We start from the raw sequence: 16,708 nt of genomic DNA, 5'->3' as shown, positions 1-16,708 counted from the left end.
AGTAGATATTAACATCTATAATACTTTAAAAGTAATGATATATTTGACTGTAAGTGTAACTGTTCTCTACAAATGCTACCAAAGGAAATAGCAAGCTTTCAATCAAGTCTTATTTACATGAAGAAGTTCCACAAAAGGCCTCTTCAAGGATATTGAGACATCCACTTCTTCAGATTTCTAATGTTTCTCTGACTAACAGTAAATGTATATTGTATTTTAATTGCAATTGTTGTGATAGAGCCAGTTAGATCTTTTTGTTGTTGTTGTTGTATTTGGTTATTAACTGAAACTCTCTTTTTCTGCAAAATGTTATGAAATTGCAGACCAGTTGGATTCAAATGCACAGTTGAGTTTATTATATACAGTAAATAAGGCAAACGAAACCAAAGGGCAGAAAAAAATATCCAGAGAAGATAAAGCAAGAGCAAGAAGCTATAAACACAGTGAATAACACAGTGAGTCCTGTGTTTCTTCATGTGAAGACACAATTGTGAAATTTTTTTCTCAATAATAAAGTGGTTCTTTCGTATTTCAGAAGAAAAAGAAGACGGCTGAACTTCTATAGTCGGGTGTCGTCAGGATGTTCCAGTGATGTTTACTTGTACATCATTTTACAGCCATTCTTATCTCACCAAAGTAATCTTCATAGATCAGGACCCTATCTGGTATGCATCAGGAATTTCTCTAGGGAAGCTAAATCTACACATTACAATGCCTTTGAAAACATCTGCCAGTGCCACTATTATAGGGAAGCTAGTCTTAGAACAACAATAGGATCATCCACCACACACCAGATGGCAGTTTTGTGGAGTCAGACCACCGTTGTGAAGACTCAGTCATGTCTTCATATGACATACGCATGTGGCTTCCTAACAGGATCACAGCTGTTCCAGGCTGCATTCCCAAACTTAAATGTCTAACATAAATATATTAGTTGCTGTCTAGAAACCTAAGACTAAGCCATGTTTTATGCACATTTGGATTTTCTCTTTTATTTATTTTTACATATTTTTATTTATTTCTTTTATACCATCTTCTAATGTTTTGTCTCCTAGTCTTTTTGCATTGATACAGTTAGGCCTTAACATTACTAAGGACTGGATATGAGCTGCATCCTGTAAGAGTGCCTTACGCATGCGTATTTTTCCAGCATTTATGGTGTTATCTCACTCTCACTCACTCACTCACTCAATTTCTACCGCTTATCCGAACTACCTCGGGTCACGGGGAGCCTGTGCCTATCTCAGGCATCATCGGGCATCAAGGCAGGATACACCCTGGACGGAGTGCCAATCCATCGCAGGGCACACACACTCTCATTCACTCACGCAATCACACACTACGGACAATTTTCCAGAGATGCCAATCAACCTACCATGCATGTCTTTGGACCGGGGGAGGAAACCGGAGTACCCAGAGGAAACCCCCGAGGCACGGGGAGAACATGAAATGTTTATGTGTAATGAACGTTAACAAAATAGGCCATAAATATAATGATATTGAAAGAAAATGTGAGTTGTGATTGCACAAATATTCACTTCTGGTACTGTGAAACACCTGGATTATTTATGGTGCAACCAGGTGACATCATAAGTCACATGGTGCCTCAAGCGGTTAATATTCTGGGTTGTTGATCGGAGGATCGGAGTTCAAGCCACAGCACTTTTGGGCTCTTGAGTAGGGGCCTTAACCCTCTCTACTCCAGGGATGCTGTATCATGGCTGACTCTGCGCTTTGACTCCAACCTCCAAAGTTGAGATATGCAAAGAAAGAATTTCGTTGTGCTGTAATGTATATGTAACAAAAATAAAGGCTTCTATTCTATGTAATTAGTTTAAAGGTTTACTGTAACTGTACAGTATGCAATTAAAGTACCAGACATACTCAGTATAAATACACCTGTTCCTGTATGGTCAGCTGAAAACTATGTTTAAAATGTATAGAATATGGTAAAAAAAAAATTACTTAGAAGAGGCCGTCCACCAATGGTCAGTGAGCAGGGAAGGAGGACATTAGTCAGAGAAGCAAGAGACCATGAGGCTAAAAGTAAGTAGCCACATGATGCTACCTACTGAACATTTTAAAAGCATCATGGTATAGTTATAATTTATTACATAATAATTTAAACAGTCTCCGGGTACTCCGGTTTCCTCCCCCGGTCCAAAGACATGCATGGTAGGTTGATTGGCATCTCTGGAAAATTGTCCGTGGAAAAGTGTGTGATTGCATAAGTGAATGAGAGAGTGTGTGTGCGCCCTGCGATGGGTTGGCACTCCGTCCAGGGTGTATCCTGCCTTGATGCCCGATGACGCCTGAGATAGGCACAGGCTCCCTGTGACCCGAGAAGTTCGGATAAGCGGTAGAAAATGAATGAATGAATGAATGAATGAATTTAAACAGTGGGCTGTTTCTATAATGAGAGTATTTTTTTAAACTTTTCTTGTCTATACCAAGAAAAGTATAGAACACTGCTTTATCTCTTACCTCTAAAGTTCTTTTTTTCAACCATTAATCATGAAGATTTCCAAACTGCTGCTACTCTGCCACCAGGGGGCCCATTACACAAAAAATTGCCCTCCTGTTCTTGTATTTCTTCCCCCCCACATCTTTGCAGTTTGTTCAGTGAAAATATGACTTACCCAAATGAATAGTTGTTATTAATTCAAGTCTTACTCAACAGGTCTTGCTGTGCTGTGCTTCAGGGAGAAATAAAATAAGCCTTGACATGTACACAGTGAATCTAGAAGACATACTGTGCTGCTTTTTAGCTTCTCATCTGATAGCTGATGCTTGTACATTTTTATGGAAGTTTGTGTTTTGAATGCTTGCTTGTGTTGTAAGAAATCAGACTGATAAGAATGCCCAGTGGAATTTCTCCTGACCATATGTTCCATCTCAGTGTAGGCGATGTGCTTCTTCTTGTTCTTTCAGCTGAGCTAATAAACCCTGCTTTCTCTAGATAGACGTGAGCAGCTGAAGCCTTTACGGCAAAGTGTCAGAGAAGACGACAGAATATTTTACAGCAATGCTCTAAAGAGTGCATGCTGAGATCTTCACGTGTTGATGTTACAAATTTGGGTAATGAAGATAATTCATATACATGTCATAATAGGTCATAAACAGCATGTAATGCATATCACTAATGGGTATGTTTTAAGGATGACTCAAAATGTCTGCCAAACGTTTTACTGAATAATGTAATGTTACCTTTCTTTTGTGTGTATGTGTGTGTGTGTGTGTGTGTGTGTGTGTGTGTGTGTGTGTGCGCACGCATATGTGACCACCAGCATCCTGATTAGTTCACTGTGCCCTAAGGAGATTTTATTTTTTCTTAAGACCGTATAAGGTCCAGTTCTCTAATCTGCTCATTATGCATGAGTTTTAAGCTGATTAATCAGCTCACAATCAACCTTTTGATTAGAGGGACATTTTGTCTGATTACAGCTTTTGTGTGTGGGGTTGGGGTCGGGGTCGGTGGAATATGTGATCATCGGTCACAGTATCTTTTTCTGTATATTAAAAAGTAAAAAATAAAGGAAGAAATAAACTAAAAGAACAGAATGAAGGAAGTGATATGAAAAAAGGAAAGAAAACCGTCCAAAGTATGGCGTCCAACCCAGAAAACAATAACCTGTGCCAGCATGTGTAGTATAGACTGATATTCTATTCTGTTCATACAAATTATAGTCAGTTACAGTCAGGCTCAGTGTGACTATACAGCAAACTAGCACTAGTAGTACTGAGGAGTGCTGTTTCTTGAGCATCTCCAAAAAAAGTAACTGATTAAATAAATAATGTCTGATTAAAGTCTTTTAACTGGGGACTTTTTGGCTGAAAACAAGAGACACAGCTTCAAAGTTGGCTAGACTGCCCAAAATCCGTTGCCTAAATCTCTGACACTGTAGATCCCAGAGGCACCGTGCTGATATCAATGGAACGCTACTGAAGAGTACTTCTCAAAGATTATAACATTACTGCATGGTTGCCTGCTGATCAGTCTGATCTAGAGCTATAAGTATGAGTCCCCTTTTGGCAGTGGTACAGACTAATCATGAAAGAAGGTTATCATGCAATCAGTGTGCGCTGTGTATCTGTTAACTTTGTGTATCACTCACACATAAACACACACAAAATGGAGCAAGAAATGGAAATAGTTTTTAGGTGAAACATGAAATAAAAAAAATAAATAAGAACAATATTTTATGTACCTCTTATCTTGCACAGGGTCACAAGGAAACCCAGTGGATTTGAAGCACAAGATGGGGGACACCCTGGATGAGGATTTCATAGAGAACACTCCCAAATAAAAGGTAGAACATTCAAACTCCACACACACAGGATGGGGGCAGGAATCGAGCCTCTAACACCAGAGGTGCAAGACAAACCTGCCATCCACTAAGCCACCATGCCCCACATGTGAAAACCAACATAATTAAATTAATGTGTTAAAATAAATATAATTTGTCCTAAGGGCTGTGCAAATTCTGTCTTCATCTCTCATAACCTGTTCTGCAGCTAAGTGCTGTAAATTTGCTAAAAATTACTTCATTATCCAACAAGAGGACATTATCCAACATTGCCCTTTTTGAGAGTATAAAAGAAAAAAGAGAACCTATTATTGTTGTTGTTGTTGTTGTTGTTGTTGTTATTGTTATTATCTTTGTTATTATTATTATTATTATTATTATTAGGTTTAGATTGGATTTTTCATGTGTCACTCAAACCTCTGACAGCTGTTGTGGGCGGGGCTTTTTAACCCGGAGACTCAGAGTGGCTGTGTTTCAAACAGCAATTACACCTTATTTAAGTGCACTATATGTGGGTTTATAAATAATGACTTATACACACTAAGTAGTGCACTTCATGTAGGACAGTACGTGCTTCAGGCAGAGCGTTAGAGAGAGAGAGAGAGAGAGAGAGAGAGAGAGAGAGGTGGTGTGGTTATATCAGCATTGAGCAGTGTAGAGTTCAGTATATAAACTCAGACAGAAGTGTGTTAAAGCTTTAACACTAACAGCAGCAATGAGAGAAATAGTTCATATACAAGCTGGACAATGTGGCAATCAGATCGGCACCAAGGTAAACTCCACTTTCTTCTCTTTACATTTTTTATTTTTTTTTTATAATATAATTATAATTATAAAAATAATTATATAGGCTTTTTATATATATAGAATATATCTTCTTCTTCTTCTTCTTCTTCTTCTTCTTTAATAAAAAAAATTATAGGCTTCTTTTATATAAAAATATATTCATCATCATCATCTTCTGCTTCTTCTTCTTCTTCTTATTATTATTATTCAATAAAAAAACTATAGGCTTCTTATATATAGAAATATATTCTTCGTCTTCTTCTTCTTATTATCATCATACTACTGTTTTTGTTAGATATAAACCACAGCTAAAGATTTCTCCTGTTATAAAATGTGTATAAATAAAATTTTAGTTTTATCAGCGTTTTTTTTTATGTCTCGGGTGTTGCCCCAAACCTCATACCACTGTACAGTATGTGACAACTGTGTTACAACTGTCTCCCCCAAATACACGGGTACAATTTCAGGTGATATTTTTATTGTGAACCGTTATATACAGACACCCTAAATAAAACTTAATATAAACATTTCATTTATTTTAAACTGATATACCGCTGTTTTAATTTTTGAATGATGGCACAACCTGACAAAGGCAGGGGTAAATTGAGATTCATTTAACAATGGGGTAGAAAAAGTGGCACATTGAAACACCCAGATACAAAGGAACAAAGAGACGTGAAGCACTTTTTTCTTATGATCTCAATGTAGCCTGTGTTACTTTACTATAAAAGTGTTATCTTTATTTTAAAATTAAAATAAAAAAAAAACAATTTGAAAAACAAATATATGACCATGTCTCCAGCTTATCCTTATTGTCTCAAGCATATCCTGTTTTTATTCCTTATCGTTATGAGAACATCTTAACCACAATGCATTCACTTGGTTGTGATACACTCGATCATCAATGAAGAAATTAACGATGCTTTTAGAACAGAAAAAGTAAATGTGGAAACATCAAGGGTTCTTCTGATTGTCCCTCAGAAGCCTTTAGAGATTGCATGTAGAACCCACAGTCATGGAACATCTTTATGGTGCTAAGAACCAATATGTATCCCATGAGGAACGCTTTTTTGATCTATGATAGTGTATGCTCTGTAATTAATGTGTGGTTGCTTAGTACCATAGTACCGTACATGCTTGAACTTTGGTGCTCTTCTATTTCACAATAAGGCTTATTACATTAAAATGCTGTTTAGGATATGTTCTAATCTGAAAGTTTTTTCAAGAGTTTTCAAGAGTAGCAGTCTCACATAAAGTTGTGTTTCACTTTTTGTCACACTCAGTTCTGGGAAGTCATAAGTGATGAACATGGCATTGATCCAGCAGGCAACTATGTGGGAGACTCGGCCCTTCAGCTGGAGAGAGTTAACGTGTACTACAATGAGGCAAGCTGTGAGTATATGATACCCTGTGTGTGTGTGTGAATGTATGAATCAGCGTCCTTGTTGAACTTTCCCCATCCCCACACACATACCAGACCAATATCTCTAACCCACACTGTGACTGGTCTCCATCCTTTGATCATGTCGTCACTCTAAAAGAATGTATTCAGCTCCTGAACCCTAAAGTCAAAATGTTTGCATTATGTTTGAAGGCAGGTTTCTGTTTCAGCACTGAACCATCATACTGACATTAGCAAAGTGGCATGAATGTATGTCTACATTTCTTACAATGAGTAAATAAAAGGTCTAAATGGAAAATAACACAGTTTGCCTGTGTGGCTGTGTGTGTTGTGTTTGTAGCTCATAAGTTTGTGCCACGAGCCATACTGGTGGATCTGGAGCCGGGGACTATGGACAGTGTCCGATCCGGGACATTCGGACAGCTCTTTAGACCGGATAACTTCATCTTTGGTAAGGGATTTTCCCCAAAACTGTGCTCTAGGGTTCTAAGATGTGAAAGTATGCTGTACAGGTTTTGACACGGGAGGTACTGGCCAATTTCACAAGACATTTGGGTTTGAGATCAAAAGATTTCCTTTACATCTTGATGTCTTAACCATCTTAAGACAGAAACTTTTGTATTAAAGCCACCCAATTTTTAGAAAATTACAGGAACAGAGAAGTCCTGAAGTAAACTAAACAAAATACCACTACATTTGTGTTTGCACAACCATTGTTGCAGTAAGGTGATTGATTTGGCCAGTCAAAAAGCTTCCAAAATTTTTCCCCTGTTCCTGTAAACTTCTGAATGCATTCTGCTGATACCATCATGAATAAAATGCATCATGATGCATCATCAATAAAAATTAGTGAGCCTGTTCCTGAAGTGGTCATACAAGTCCAAGCCATATCACACAACCACCACCATGTTTTATAGATGAATCTGATTGTTTCAGCTCATGAGCAGATCCTTTCTTCCTCCACATTTTGGCCTTTACATGATCCGTATATGGTAGAGATTAATCTCAGTTCCACAACTTTTGTTTATCATCTATGTATTTCTTTGAGAATTCCAATCTGGCCTTTTGATTCTTCACCTCTGTGGAGGTTGTTGGTGATGCCACTGACTGCTGTTTTGGGGTTTTTCTTCACAGCTCCCAGTGTTTCTGTAATCAGTTGTACAGCAAAAAAAAATCAATCATTCTTTCTATTCCAATAGTTTCAGAAAGGACCGTGTATTCTTACCCACATATTCTTATCAAGTTACTTTGATCAATACCATCTTTCAATTGAATAAAAAATTTGAGTATGTGGCATCTAGTCATATGAATGCTGTCAAAACCTGGTTAAAACCATATCACTTATTTGACCATATTGATCACAACATATCACACTAACCTGAGTCAGCACACAACAGCTATTTATTATATACAATAAAAATCTGTGCTCGCATTCAGCATCCATCTAGATCCTAAGGCACTTGAGTATGTTCTTATCTTTATATAAACTGTATATATAAAAACTGCATGCTGAAATCTTTACACATTTGCACCACACTATGACAAGTTGCAGTGGTTATTTTACTCTTTATTTCACTTCACATTTGGGAAGACGATAGTATGTATTTAATTAACACGCACATCTTACAGGTTGAATGCAAATTTTTTCTGATGTTTAGCTGTTCATTTTATTGTATTATATTATCTAGCAAGGGTATAAATGGGCTATCAGGGATATTTGCAGTAAACAATTGTCTTAAGGTGGATTATTTTGGACCCAGGACATCACCATTACAGTTGGCTTGTATGAAGAAGCGAGGGTGAGGCTGATTTCACTCTAGCTCAGACTGTAGCTTCATCTAGACTACTTTTGAGTGACACTCATGTCTGGTCATGTCCACACAGAGTGACACAAATCCCAGATCTGATCATTTAGGCTGATATATTTCAGCGTGTTTCACTGACACTTTTGTGTTACATTTTGATTTGCACAGTCACATGGGTAATTATTTATTTATCGTCATTTTAGTGTTTCTTTTGGTTAGAAGAATGTGTTTAGATTCCTTGCAATAGTTTGTAAGTAATAGTTTGCCCCACATCATTGATGAGCAATCATGATACAATGCATTGCTAAACCTTAACAGTTTTATTGTCATTGTTGAGCTGTTGGCAGATATTAGATTTTAGCCAACAATCCTGACTGAGTCAATTGCGGGAGGGTTTCAGACTGCGCGATGCCTACTGGTGGTCATAAACTACGTTTGTGTACTTGTTTTCCTTTTTCCCCAATCAGCTTTTCCATTGAGGAATTTATTTTTCGTGCACTTGAAAACCTCACATGATGTAGCTTCCTAACAACTATAATTAAAAAGCTCCAGTACCAGTACTCTACGTTGTAAATGTGGCTATGATATAAGAGTCTGAAGTAAGGGTCATTAGTTTTTACAAGAATCTTTTCAAGAACAGACGCTATAATAGTTACTGTATTCATCGTAAAGACTTTCTTTGATATGAGACAACTCACATACTCATTGCAACTGCTCTGTCTAACAGTTTTCTCTAACAGTACACAGAAGTCTATGGAATTTTCTCGGACAGCGTGCACTGCTAATACTTTGCAGTCTGAATGATAAATGGGAAACAATTGGCACATGGATATCTTCAACTGCTAGTGGGGGGGAGGGTGTGTAGTGATTGGATTTCCTTTTTTTTTTTTGGCCTAATGCTTTGTTTTCATCACCACTGCAGGACAGACAGGTGCAGGGAACAACTGGGCGAAAGGGCACTACACAGAAGGAGCTGAGCTAGTGGACTCGGTGCTGGACATAGTGAGGAAGGAGTGTGAGCACTGCGACTGCCTCCAGGGCTTTCAGCTCACCCACTCGCTGGGAGGTGGCACTGGTTCAGGCATGGGCACTCTGCTCATCAGTAAAATCCGTGAAGAATATCCTGATCGTATCATGAATACCTTCAGCGTCATGCCCTCTCCCAAAGTGTCCGATACAGTGGTAGAGCCTTATAACGCCACGCTGTCTGTGCACCAGCTGGTGGAGAACACGGACGAGACGTACTGCATTGACAACGAAGCACTTTACGACATTTGTTTCCGCACACTCAAGCTCACAACACCGACGTACGGTGATCTTAATCACCTGGTTTCATCCACCATGAGTGGAGTCACCACCTCCCTGCGTTTTCCTGGTCAGCTGAACGCAGATCTCCGAAAACTAGCTGTAAACATGGTTCCCTTCCCACGGCTGCACTTCTTTATGCCTGGTTTTGCCCCACTGACCGCTAGGGGGAGTCAGCAGTATCGCGCCCTGACCGTACCTGAATTAACCCAGCAGATGTTTGACGCTAAAAACATGATGGCTGCATGCGACCCCCGTCACGGTCGCTACCTAACCGTGGCCACAGTCTTCCGAGGCCCCATGTCCATGAAGGAAGTAGATGAGCAAATGCTTGCCGTTCAGAACAAAAATAGTAGCTACTTTGTGGAGTGGATCCCCAACAACGTCAAAGTAGCTGTGTGCGACATCCCACCCAGGGGACTCAAGATGGCCTCCACTTTCATCGGCAACAGCACGGCTATCCAGGAACTGTTCAAGCGTATCTCTGAGCAGTTCTCTGCCATGTTCAGACGGAAAGCCTTTCTGCATTGGTTCACTGGAGAAGGAATGGACGAGATGGAGTTTACAGAAGCTGAGAGCAACATGAACGACCTGGTGTCCGAGTACCAGCAGTACCAAGAAGCCACGGCCAACGACGGTGAAGATGCTTTCGATGAGGAAGAGGAGGAAGTCAGTGAGTGAACACTGTAGGCTGATAATTTCTTCACTCATTTACTGTACACACATATTTAACGTGAGGTGTGTTTTTTTTCTTAAGCTGTGATTATTTTTTTCTAAGTAAAATCTTAGTCAACACTAGGGAAATAAACATTACTGAAAGGTTGAAGATACGTGTATTTATTATTCTTAACAGTATAAAAAAGGTATAAAACAATTCATCATTGTTTCCACAGACACTGCAACCACATGTACAATTAGAGCAGGAATGGAGCTTACTCAATGACCTACTCCATGGCCTAATGAGCTAAACAGACAGGATAGTCTGCAGATCTCCACTAGCCAGATAATATTTCTGTCACCACACTGGCGTGAAGTTCAGTTTTGCCTCAGCATTGAGGAAGTGAAGTCTGCGTCAGTCACCCTGAATGCCAAATCTTTTGTTCATTTCCGCACATGGGACTAGTGATGAGGATATAAATCCTGCTCATAGTGGCCTTTGTTGTCCCTAACAGCTGCTGACCAAGGCTTTCCTCGCTTAGCGCTGTGCAACAAACAATAGAGGAAGTTCAGTCTCGACAGAACTATTTGTAGTTCAGCACAATATCACACACAGCAGGGTGCAATCCTGTCATCAGGAAAATTCCTTTTTTTATGTTTGAACAATAACTATTCATACTTACAGCAAAAAAAACAAACACTGAATAAGTATTCCTTTACAAGTGTAGACTATAATTTTTTTTGGATTCTTTTTGGTTTCCAGATGACTTAATAACCAGAGAATGGCACAGAGTGGATAGACAGACGAATGGAACGAATAAAAAAATCCTTTAGCTACATATTACAGTCCAGAGAAGAGACATTTTTTGCACTCGGTTCAGTCAAATAGCTAACAGCTGGAGAGGATTCAGTTGAAGAGGGTGGGGATTTTCATGACATGGGAAAAGGGAATGCTGCTCTGAACTAGATTAGATCTTTATCCAGCAGAGTGAGGTTTCGACATGTTTGAACGTTATAATTTTTTTTCCCCTGAAAAACAATAAAATTGTGTACTTTGAGTACATCATCTGACAGTTCGCAATGACCTGAATTGTTTCCAGACATCACATAATTGGAAAGACCATTCATAATAATACTTATTTATCCCGTAATAAATAACCAGTTTATTCATTTTTGGCTTCATTTTAAAATATTACATCTGAGAAATAAGTTTTTAATTTAAATTAAACAGAGATACTGTTCCTTTCAGCCATGCTCCTTTCCATAAAAAGTGTTATTAATATAGTTATAATAATAGCTGTAGCATAACACCAAGGCAAAAAAAGCAGGAAACAAATCTAATAGAAGAAACAGCCACAGTTTGGGGAAATGTTCTGAACCCCCGCTGAAGTCGAACTGCTTATAAAGTGTATAAATTTATATCGACCAATATCTATGGAGGCTCCCCGTGACCCGAGGTAGTTCGGATAAGCGGTAGAAAATGAATGAATGAATGAATGAATGAATCTATGGAGTCGTGTCACTATTTTATGAAAAATGGCAAAGAGGCAGGAAATAAATTTATATAAATATGAGGTTGTAGAAGTATTATGTGAAAAAAATTGTCTTTTAGCAAGTCGAAATATCTTCCAAACAGTCAAACATTGCTCACTGTGATTTTATAATAAATCGAATTTAAGGTAATTCTTTCTTTTTTCAAGAAATGAGTAACACGAGAAAATGATGTGCTACCAGCACAAGGTTTTAGCATCCTCCAATTACATACATGTTAAAAGAAATACTACTTAGCTGGTAAAAAGATATTTTGGTAAGTAACCTGATCAGAGGCTTGAAAAATCTATGTTGGCAAAAATTATACCATGATGGTAAAACCCTTGTGGACCACCTATATCACCTGAGATGTCAGAAAGCATGGTGATATTTTTTAATGCAATCATTGAAAAAAAACAAAACAAACAATCAAAAAAAAAAAGAATGCTAGCAATCAGAAATAAGCAATCAGCCATCACAGTGTAGCATTTATCATTATATTTCATTATTACATTATAACTCAGTTCTGCTTTGCTTCTGGGTTTACTGAAGAAGTACAGAAGTACAGGGAAAAAACAATATTCATGTTCCTCGGGGGCACGGTGGCTTAGTGGTTAGCACGTTCACCTCACACCTCCAGGGTTGGGGGTTCGATTCCCGCCTCCACCTTGTGTGTGTGGAGTTTGCATGTTCTCCCCGTGCCTCTGGGGTTTCCTCCGGGTACTCCGGTTTCCTCCCCCGGTCCAAAGACATGCATGGTAGGTTGATTGGCATCTCTGGAAAATTGTCCGTAGTGTGTGATTGTGTGAGTGAATGAGAGTGTGTGTGTGTGTGCCCTGCGATGGGTTGGCACTCCGTCCAGGGTGTATCCTGCCTTGATGCCCGATGACGCCTGAGATAGGCACAGGCTCCCCGTGACCCGAGGTAGTTCGGATAAGCGGTAGAAAGTGAATGAATGAATGTTCCTCAAGGTAGCTACAGCATGCAGCATTAACTCAGGGTAGCGCCAGGGTCTGGGGTTCAATCCCGAGCCATCTGTTCTCCACTGTCTGGGTGGGTTTCCTCTGGGAACACAGGTTTTCTCAACCTCCCAAAACATGCTGCTAGGATTGAACTGTCAGCTGTAACCCTCCCACTATAAATGTGGGAGCATGTCTCAATTTTCAACGAACAGAAAGTACAGAAATTTTCATTTGTTCCTTGTGAAGTTTTCAAGCAATATCATTAATGAAGTGAACATAAAATGAGTCCAGAATGTAATGCAGTGCAATCTAAAGCAGTGGTTCTGGAAGAGCAATCCATGCAGCATAGCTTCTGTGATTAAAAAAACAATCACAGTGTGAAAATCACAACCTTATTATTTCATTATTTTAAAGGTCCAAGCACTGAAGTAAACATCAAATTGCATTCTATTGGTGGAAAGGTTAGGAATAGAAAGCATTATTTTTGGTGTCTTAGTGGTTTAAATATTTTCCGAATGTCCATACCCGGCCAAAGCTTGCCTTTCTTAGTATAAATCCTCATATATATCATATATCATATATAAAAAATAAACATTATATTCTGCACATACACTGATAATCAATTTCTCTGCTTAAAGATGGAGTGCACGATGTTTGAAAAATGCTTCAGAAAACTGAGTCGGGCCGACTAACAAAACAAACGTGTAGCCAATGAGCAGAAAGGGGCGTGTCTTGTCAATATGCGGCGGAGAGAGTGTTCAGTGCGCATGTTTGACATTAGCCGAAAGCGATTGAAAGACTGACATGGCGGATACCTGCCGTTACCTCTGCCTCGGGTTCTAGGTGTTGAACGTTTCCTTCCGTGTGAAACGGAGCTAAACCTTTCACGGTACAACACACAGTACTACAAAAACACATTTGTATTACCATAGTATTACTCATTGAGTTCATTTATTGATAAAAATATCCCCTCAGCCAGCCGCCCCAGCAGGTTCCGCCATAATATTTGCCTGGGTTACATATGTATGTGTGGGGCGGAGCTATCAATACAGGGGTGACACAAGTTTGGGTTAGGGGCGTGTTTGTTTTGGTGATTTCAAATGTCAACATTGGCTTTCAAACATCGTGCACCTCACCTTTAAATGTGAAATGTCTATTCTGTCCTATGCATTCAATTTCACTGTGTGCACCAAGGGATTCAAATCCACAGTCAGTTCTTCATTTATGACTTTCACCAGGTGTGTAAAAACCTAATTCCTATATTTTCGTACATTTACGTCATCTGAAATATACCTCTTTGTACAAGCAGAGAGCAGTGTGAAGGTAAGTTGGCAGGGGTTTTTTATTTTCACACTGGGTGCTGGACATTCAGTTCTCCCTCTTGCATGTTTTATCGCACCTCCTAAAGTGTTTATACCACATCCATGCATGTGGATCTGCTCCAGTGAGTTAGAGTCACGGTGAAATGCACCAGATCCTGAAACACACTGAGGTTCAGAGAGGAAATCACCAGTTTATTAAACTTCCAGCCTTGTTACACAGCGTAACATCGTGCTTCACAATGTTCAGACACTTCTGTCTCTAGTTTAAAGTATATCAGCAAATCAGAAACAGGAAGAGCGTCATGGACTCATGTCCTCTTTTTATTTGTCATGTTGCTTAGTGAGCATCTTACTCACAGTGTGTGCTATGGAATGAAGCACAGAGTTGAAAAGTTTAAAAATGTTTACATATTCTTGAATTAACCCACTTGTAAAGTCCTTATAGCGCAGATGTCCGGAGGTATACACTATATTTCAGTGGGTAGGTGTTATTACCATAAAATCACAAAGACTACACAATGGAGGATATAAACCCAAGCCAACGCAACTTTTACGATATTCATCATAAAAACAAAAATCATATAAAATTCATAACACTAAGCCGTTACCATGGAGCTATGCCACATACGTTGATTGGTGTGTGTGTGTGTGTAATTAAATAGAAAGATAGATGTGAATAATACACTTCCAGATTGAGCTCAGACTTTCCTATAAATTCACTTGATCACGATAAGCAGCAGTAGAGGCTGTAAGAATTTGTAAGATTTTCCCTTCTCTTTTATTCCCACAAGCTGAAAAAAGCAACCACTTCCAAGCTCCCCTTTATGGCCTCAGACTACTGTTACAAACATATTACCTAAAAAGGCCCTATTCCATTACAGTGAATTTAGTTCTGCAGGACATGAAGGGCTTCTGTTTTACTGCCCTCTGTTGGACTGATGGTGTATCACTGATGTTAGGTGTTACTGAATAAGCAATTTCTCATTACACATCAACACTTAAATCTTGCTCAACAGCAGCTACAGAAATATTAAGTTTATATTAAAACACTGTTCTTAATTTGTCATCATTGCCATAGTAACCATTAATTCACTGAGACTTTGATAGAGAACATGCTGCATAAACTATTTCTGTAACAATAAGCTGATTCACTGAGGAATCACTGAGGATTTACTGAGGATTCACTGAAGAATCAGTGAGGATTCACTGAGGATTCAGTGAGGATTCTCTGAGGATTCATGAAGGATTCACTGAGGATTCACAAAGGATTCACTGAAGATTCACTGAGGATTCACTGAGGATTCACAATGGATTCACTGAGGATTCACTGAAGAATCACTGAGGATTTACTGAGGATTCATGAAGGATTCACTGAGGATTCACAAAGGATTCACTGAAGATTCACTGAGGATTCACTGAGGATTCACAATGGATTCACTGAGGATTCACTGAGGATTCACTGAAAAATCACTGAGGATTCACTGAAGAATCACTGAGGATTCACAAAGGAATCACTGAGGATTCACTGAGGAATCACTGATGATTCACAGAGGATTCAATGAGGATTCATTCAAAGCCTTGCTCAGGGGTCCAGCAGTGACAGCCTAGTGGACCTGGGATTTGAACTCACAACCTTCCGATTGGTAGAACAACATCTTAACCACTAGGCTACCACATCCATATAAGAAAGAAAATAGTTAAAAAACTGCACCTGGACTGATGCATGCCTAATTTATTCTCTCAATAAATAAACCAGTGGTAGCTCAGTGCTTCAGGTTATGTGCTACTGAACAGAAGGTTGTGTTCAAACAATAGATATATCAAACAATAGATATATATCAAACGAAGGGTTTCTTTTTCTGCTGGAAATGCTTTCATAATCGCGGGGAAAAAAAAGTATGAGACTGTTATTTCCATTTTTACTCACAGGCATGAGCTGTGCGTATTGACAGATAGAATAAAGTCATGAGCCATTGAGGAGCTGGACAACCAGGAAGAGCTTTAGAGTAGTGCTGCTGCTCCACCAAGTCTAGAGGAGCGAGTTAAAGTGGGTTTGGGGTGTTGTTAGAGGTGTTTAAGCGACATCATTCTGAAGAAAGTTGGCCGATCACCGGTGGCCTGTGAATGTATAGGGATCATTCAAGTGGAGCTGGAACCTGTGAGGTTTCCTCCACACAAACTAAATGAAAGTTTCCTGAGAGACTATTAATACCAGTTCTCTTATCTCACTTCACCGGAGATGAGAATGCCGGTTAATCTTATTTACATTTGTGTACTCTTCCTCATGTAATCCTACTACTCTTTGTCAATCAAAGCATGTTTATGCTTAATGATCTTCAGGCTTAAAGATTTGTGCACTAACTCAATTTGGAGAAATATTAAGTGGTGTAAACACCGAGTCACACCTCTAGGGGGAGCCAAATGATAATTCATCCGGATAATTCATCAATGTGTTTCAGACTGTGTTTCTGGTGTGAATGAAAATGTGTGAAAATGACTGTGGATTTTCTGCTGGCAAAAAAAAAAAAAAAAAAAGTTAAGCAATTTATGTTGCATTTTATAAAGGACTAGTTAAAGGATGTAGCATACACTTTGATCATTAGAGTTTGAGTCTCTCTCTCTCTCTCTCTCT

The 16,708-nt window shown here is 39.0% G+C and overlaps 1 protein-coding gene across 1 annotated transcript; it reads left to right on the top strand.

Annotated features, from left to right (window-relative positions):
* The first annotated feature begins 4,919 nt into the window (after positions 1–4,919).
* Positions 4,920–10,431, top strand: tubb6 (tubulin, beta 6 class V). Its single transcript, XM_060869624.1, has 4 exons — positions 4,920–5,079; positions 6,377–6,485; positions 6,836–6,946; positions 9,223–10,431. Exons 1-4 carry the CDS (start codon positions 5,023–5,025, stop codon positions 10,284–10,286), a joined length of 1,341 nt encoding a protein of 446 aa, XP_060725607.1. The 5' UTR covers positions 4,920–5,022; the 3' UTR covers positions 10,287–10,431.
* Positions 10,432–16,708: the final 6,277 nt, after the last annotated feature.

Source organism: Tachysurus vachellii, chromosome 5 (genome assembly GCF_030014155.1).
Source record: "Tachysurus vachellii isolate PV-2020 chromosome 5, HZAU_Pvac_v1, whole genome shotgun sequence".
Lineage (NCBI taxonomy): Eukaryota > Metazoa > Chordata > Actinopteri > Siluriformes > Bagridae > Tachysurus > Tachysurus vachellii.
Note: the sequence above shows the minus strand (reverse complement) of the source record. Positions and strands in the feature narration are given on the sequence as shown.